Genomic DNA, 6972 nt, shown 5'->3' with positions numbered 1-6972 from the left:
TTATTTTTTCGTTTTTTCTTAGAAAATAAAGATATGGTTTTTTTTTCTATTGAAAAATTATATTAAATAAAGGATGTAATTTTGTTGCAAAGGAATGCGCGATTTTTGCTAGTAATTTCGAAAGTGAGATGAGTCCAAATTTAGTGACCAATCACATCCCGAAAATCGACACCAGCTAGCACTGACTTCGAACGACGACAACTCCATAATAAGTGTCAACTCTGTTTCGTTCCACTCCCTCTTCCCCTTGCCCACTTCCAGCACTCTTCTTCAACCTCTTCCGATGAACACTTCCATCTTCTCATGGCTTGTTCTTTCTATATCCACCATCTCCATCTTCTCCGATGTTGCTACGGCTTCAGCTTCAGCCCGGTGTCCCGGCATCGACCAAAGATCGCTCTTGCTCGAGCTGAGAGACAGCCTCGTCTTCAACGCCTCCCAGTCCTCCAAGCTAGTATGGTGGAACCGAAGCGCTGATTCATGGAGTGGCGTGACGTGCAAGGACGGGCTCGTCGTGGGACTCGATTTGAGCAGTGAGTCGATCTCTGGCGGAATCAACAGTTCGTCGAGCCTCTTCAGGCTCGAGTTCCTTCAAAGCCTGAACTTGGCGTTCAACGATTTCGACTACTCAGCGATTCCGTCTGGCCTCGCGAATCTCAGCCGCTTGGTACATCTCAACTTGTCCAATGCTAGATTTGACTGGCAGATTTCGGCGGAGCTATCGCGCCTGACGAAGCTACGTACTCTTGATCTCACTAGTCTTTATTACTATGGATCGGCTTTGCTGGTCCTTGAGAAGCCCCCTTTGAGGTCGCTGATTGGGGATATGGGGGAGTTGAGAGAGCTGTACCTTGATGGGGTCGATGTGTCTGTTGAGGGAAGTGAGTGGTGCGACGCGTTGTCTTCTTCAGTGCCGAAACTTGAGGTGTTGAGCATGTCTTCATGTTCTCTATATGGTCCTATCGGCGCTTCTCTTATGAGTCTGGCTAATCTGTCGGTCATTCGACTCGATGACAACAACTTGTCTACCACAGATCCTAGTATCTTAGCGAAATTTTCCAGCTTGAAAACTCTGAGCCTAAGTGATTGTGGCCTACAGGGGGAATTTCGTCAAAAAATCTTCCGGGTACAAACACTTCAGACCCTTGACCTCTCATTCAACGAACTGCTTCAGGGTTCTTTGCCAATATTTCCGGAGAATAGTTCTTTTCAGACACTGGATCTTAGTTTCACAAATTTTTCCGGGAGGCTCCCAGATTCAATTGGTAAGCTTAGGAATCTATCAAGAATAGAATTGGAGCGATGCAACTTTGATGGAAATATCCCAAGCTCTTTCACCAATCTCTCGCGATTGTCTTATTTGGACTTGTCATTCAACAATTTTAGTGGTTCAATTCCATCACTCAGCAAGTCCAAGAATCTGACACAAATTACTTTGTCCTACAATAATCTAATTGGTCGGATCGATTCAACCCAATGGGAATCCCTCTTGAGTCTTCTTATTCTCGACCTGCAATTCAATTTACTTGAAGGAAATATTCCTTCGTCTCTATTTACGCTTCCATTGATTCAGGAGCTTCAACTTTCCGACAATCGATTTTCTGGTCAAGTGAAGGTGCCTATTAATACCAAATCACACAAACTGAATACACTTGATTTGAGCAACAACAATATAGGAGGAGGACTGCCAAAGTTTATATGGGAACTCCGAGGGCTCAACTACCTCTCACTTTCTTCCAATAATTTCAGTGGCTCATTTCACATTAATTTGGTTCAAAGAATCGAGAAACCTTTCCTATTTGGATCTTTCCTACAATCATTTTTCGATTGACGCCACAAACACTACTGCCTCGGCGTCTTCATTTCTGTCATTAAAACTTTAAAGATGGTTTCCTGCCAGTTGCGGACATTGCCTCAGTTTTTGGCTAACCAGTCCGAATTGGAATCCCTTGACCTCTCCCACAATTATATTCGAGGGAAAATACCACGATAAATATGGACGCCAACAAATCTTTCGTATCTCAATCTTTCCTCTAATTTCTTTGAAGATTTGGAAACACCTCTTGGCAATCTTACTATGAGTATGCTTTTCGTTGACCTCCATTCAAACAAGCTCCGAGGGAATATGCCACCCTTGCCGGCATATGCTTACTACTTGGATTTCTCAAGTAACAGCATAAATTCTGTTATTCCAGATGACATTGGCAACAACCTACCATACATGATGTTCTTCTCCCTTTCGAAGAATAATATCCATGGGTCCATCCCGCAGTCTATTTGCGCAGCTGGTTATTTTAATAATCTCGAAGTGCTCGACTTATCGCATAACCATTTGAATGGAACTATTCCTGATTGTTTAATGATTGAGTCCCTCAAGGTATTGAATCTGAGGGATAACCAGTTGAATGGTAATATTCCACAAAACATCCTGAGAACATGCAATCTGAAGACATTGGATATCAGTGAGAATTTGTTGCAAGGGCATATTCCGTTGTCGTTGGCAAAATGCACGATGTTGGAGATTGTGAACATCGGGAACAATCAAATAGACGGGACATTTCCATGCTATTTCAAGGCTATATCAAGTCTTCGTATCCTTGTTTTAAGATCCAACAAATTGCATGGGGAAATTAGATGTCCGCATAGTCCAAGCACCTGGCAGATGCTTCAAATCATTGACCTGTCTTCAAACGATTTCCGCGGAACACTGCCTACAAGTCTCCTCACATCTTGGGCGGCTATGAAGGCCAATGTAGACTTCAATCGTCTGCAGTATCAGTTTTCCCAACTGAGTGGGGTCTATTATCAAGATACAATAAGAGTAACTTCGAAAGGTTTTCAGCTAGAACTCGTCAAGATTATGACTGTTTTCACATCGATTGACTTCTCATGCAATAAATTGGAGGGTGCAATACCAGACACACTTGGAGATCTCAAAGCACTTCATGTCCTCAACCTATCGCACAATGCCATCTCGGGTACAATTCCTCCTGTTTTGGGGAATCTGGGTCAGCTTGAGTCGCTAGACCTGTCAGGCAACTACCTCAATGGAACCATACCGGCTCAGCTTGCAAATCTAAATTTCCTCTCCTCCCTGAACCTCTCAAACAATCAACTAGTAGGAAGTATCCCGACAAGCGGACAGTTTCTCACGTTTTCCAGAAGTTCTTTGGAAGGAAACCTTGGATTGTGCGGGCTTCTGCTCAACAGAAATTGCTCAATTACCACGACCTGGACGAAAGATGCTGGTGACGATGGCGACAATGATGATAGCGAGAAGAAGTGGTTTTACATGGGCATACCGCTTGGGTTTGTCGTTGGCTTCTGGGTATTTTGTGGTTCGTTAGTGTTTATCAGATCATGGAGGTTTGCCTATTATCGATTCTGGGATAAAGTGCTATTCAGACACTCGTGTCCATGAAGATTTCCTCCAAGGTTTAGTTATTAAACTTGAGAAAGACTATTTCGTTCTTTCTTCTCTTCATAATTCTTCATCACCATTGAAAAGATGGTTTTGTTTATTGATCAATAGAACTCTTGCTTACCAATAGGAGAAATAGAAGTAGGTCTGTGTATTGCGTAGAAATAAGAATACGACAGAATATATAACTATTTTCCCGGAGTTTTGGAATTAAAAGATTGCAAATGAAGAAATTTTTTTAGTGAGGATTGTTTTAACTAAGATGGAATGCTTTTAAATTGGAAAAGTCTTAACCTAATGCCATAATGTTGTTAGAAAAATAAATAATATTAGAAAATAAATGCATCGAAAGTCTTAAAACTCATAGAAACTATAAATCTTAGAACTTTCATATAGATTAATCCCATGCTAATTGTTCATTACAATCAAGCATTTCAATTAATTATATCTATGACAAAATTGACTCGAATTCTTTAATATACTTAGTGATACTTGGCGTTGATGGGGATTTAAGTGGACGACACATTAGAAAAAATGTGAAAAATAAAAAAGCTCTCTCTCTCTCTCTCTCTCTCTCTCTCTCTCTCTCTCTCTCTCTCAATATGAGCTCTACATGTCCTGCAAAAAAATTAAAATAAAAACCATGTCAAAACAGTCGGACCTAATGGAAATACTCAGTTACAATTTTTGCATAAATTTTAGGAGCTCCATGCCATGGCGGAGCTTGATCTGCCAGATCTGGGGTTCGAGCTCGGTGCTGCGATGGAGCTCGAGCTCTCCAGATCTGGGGGCTCGAGCTCGTCGCCGTGGCGGAGCTCAAGGTTGTCGAGGTCGACGGCAAACAAAGCAAGCGAACAGAGTCTAACGATGCTGACATCAGATTTGGCGTTGAACACATTTCTTGTGTGGGTGATGAATAATGTCCCCGTAAGCAAGAATAATGTCCCCGTAAGCAATAATAATATAATGTTTGCAATTTATGAACGAGGCTAGGTTGGAAGTTTTCATGATCCGTAAGAAAAATAAAAATAAAAACTTTATGGTTTATGCAAATGCCACTATTACGCAATATCTGCTGATATGGATGTAATATTGTGGTGATGCTGGGTTATTGATGGAGAGTTTGAGGATTGGGTTTCAGATCTGGTGTTAATGGGAAAGAAAAGAAAAAAGGAAATGGGAAGAGGGAAAGTAGGGAAGGAAAAGAAAAAAAAGGAAATAAAAACATTTTAAAAAGCAAAAAATTAATAAAATTACTCAAAAGGATGTCATTTTGAATAAATTTGTCCACTCGCTGGCCGAGCTCATAGGACGGCCGGCGATGACTGGAATACCACGTTAGCATTTTCAGGCGAAAATTGGTGGGCAGGAGTACATTGGAATTTGGCGTGAGGTTTTGGAGCTACATTTAATCAATTGAAAACTTTAGAACTACACTGGAATCTGTACAGTATTAAATTGGTAATTTTCCCACCCTTAACTAAACCTAGCCTTAATAATAATATCCAAAATTAGGAAAAAAAACGGAATCTTTCTTTAAAGAAAGTTGAGAAAGGAGTAAAGTATTGATGTAGCAAGAAAAAGACTGAAATGACCCTCATTTATAAAAATAGTTATGTTAAAAAAATATATTGGTCGAGATTAATGAGAAAAATTGGCACTTATTGGTTTTCAGTAGGTAGAGTTTTACATTATAATGCTGGAACTTTACGAATATATTTTCCAGTTCTCATTATCAATTATTTAACGACTTCTACCATTAGTTGATAATTTTTTTGTAGGCCCCAGCGAACCGGTGTTCCCTTGCTAGTAGAAAAGATTAAGTTCAATTTTAATCCCCAAACTTATGTTGCTTGTACAATTGGATCCTCCAATTTTTTTGTTTTTGTTTTTGGAATCAACTCCTCTAACTCTAACCCATTCTCAATTCAGTCCTTAAATAACTCTTAGTATGTCAATGTGGTATGTTAGGATGATTTTTTTATTATAATTATTGAAAAAGGTAAAAGTCGATAATGTTAAAATCAAAAGAAACTAGTTTTAGTTTAAGAAAAATAAGAAAGTCAAATGTAGAAGACAAAGGTGGAAAAGCGAGAGATGCGAGAAGGGGCGGACGACTTGGTGGCCGAAGCCACCACCAGCGACCATTGGCAAGGGTTGGAAAATGTGAAGCGATGGGCTTGACCTTCGGAGAAGCGGTCATGGTGGACTCCAACTTTGCATCGTAGTGGTAACGGGTTGTCGGCTCGAGGACCTGATCACACAAATTATGAATTGAAGGATTAAAAATAGATTTAACCCCGTTCGAAGACAAAACTCAACTAGAATGAAATACGCAACACTCAAGATTGAAACGATTATGCGCTTTACCAACATTTTGTCACATGCTTCTTCGAAATCAGGTTTTAATTGCTTCTTTATGTGCAAACCAATCAAGCTACTCGAGCTTGCCTTGATTATTTACGAGTTCAAAGTGCAGGAATGAGTCAAGTCTGAGCCTCATTTGTTCAGATTTTATGAAAGTCGAATTTGAGCTCAAGCTTGAATCAAGATCCGACAAATACGCATTTATGATAACTGAGTCGAATCAAACTTAGTCATTTCAAGTTAATAAAAAAAATTTCACGAGTCAAACTCAATCCAAATAAGTTGATGTCTGACGAGATCAAGTCTGAATAAAGTGTCTAGTCTTAAATTTTCAAGTTTAGTCCGATTCAAATGTGAATACCGACTCGATCGATTAGACCTCTTTTATGTATCCGCTGAAAAATATTCCCAACAAAACTTGGAAATCAGTCTCGGTAATCACTGGACATTCATTCTAAGAGAATCTTGCATGTGGTTGTGACTTTGTCCAAGATGACATTACTTAATGTGGAAAAGCAAAGAAAATTTGGACATGGCATTAGCTTGAGTCTACGTCAGCCCCAGCAAATACGTTCCCAATGCCAGTGCAGACCCACAATACAATTGCGATATAATTAAATTGAGTCTGCTATTAAGAATCATTTGCACACTAGTCAAGATCACTAATATAGGAGGAACACTTAAGTAGACACAAGCACACATCAACAAAAGAACAACTATCAGTCAATAGAAAATTTTCGTTTTCAATTAGTTATCAAGCTTTAACAAGTGATCTGAAAGGTATTTTCTTTTAATCGAGAATTTGTGATATTCTCAAAAACCTTTTGTCCGTCGACAATCTCCAATCCAAAAAACAGGCCCATTCCCATGAAAATCGAATCCGTCTCTGATTCAATCTTGGCTTTAGTGGCAACGACGAGTATGGATCAAATACAAAATCCTTCGCTTTTTGAAGCGCAATAGTTGGATCGTTCTAATACTGAACCACCCTTTGGATTTGGGCACTATTTGACAATCTCTATTTTCATCACGAACCACAGCTCATATTCCAATCCCCTAAGCGAGTCATATCCTATTCATTGAAGTTTGATTTTTCTTGGTCTGGCCAGCATAACATAAATTGACACCGAGAAATCCGCAAACGAATAGAGAAAAGCCGACAGACAGACGCGTTTCTGCTCCTA

General features: G+C 39.8%; 1 protein-coding gene across 1 annotated transcript; it reads left to right on the top strand.

Moving 5' to 3' along the window:
• The first annotated feature begins 283 nt into the window (after positions 1-283).
• LOC130139524 (receptor-like protein 19) lies at positions 284-4414 on the top strand. The gene is made up of 3 exons (XM_056316688.1): positions 284-1265; positions 2049-3328; positions 4124-4414. The coding sequence occupies exons 1-3, from the start codon at positions 284-286 to the stop codon at positions 4412-4414; spliced, it is 2553 nt and encodes an 850-aa protein (XP_056172663.1).
• Positions 4415-6972: the final 2558 nt, after the last annotated feature.

Source organism: Syzygium oleosum, unplaced genomic scaffold (genome assembly GCF_021117445.2).
Source record: "Syzygium oleosum isolate NSW1041296 unplaced genomic scaffold, Sole_v2.1 Sole_v2.12, whole genome shotgun sequence".
Lineage (NCBI taxonomy): Eukaryota > Viridiplantae > Streptophyta > Magnoliopsida > Myrtales > Myrtaceae > Syzygium > Syzygium oleosum.
Note: the sequence above shows the minus strand (reverse complement) of the source record. Positions and strands in the feature narration are given on the sequence as shown.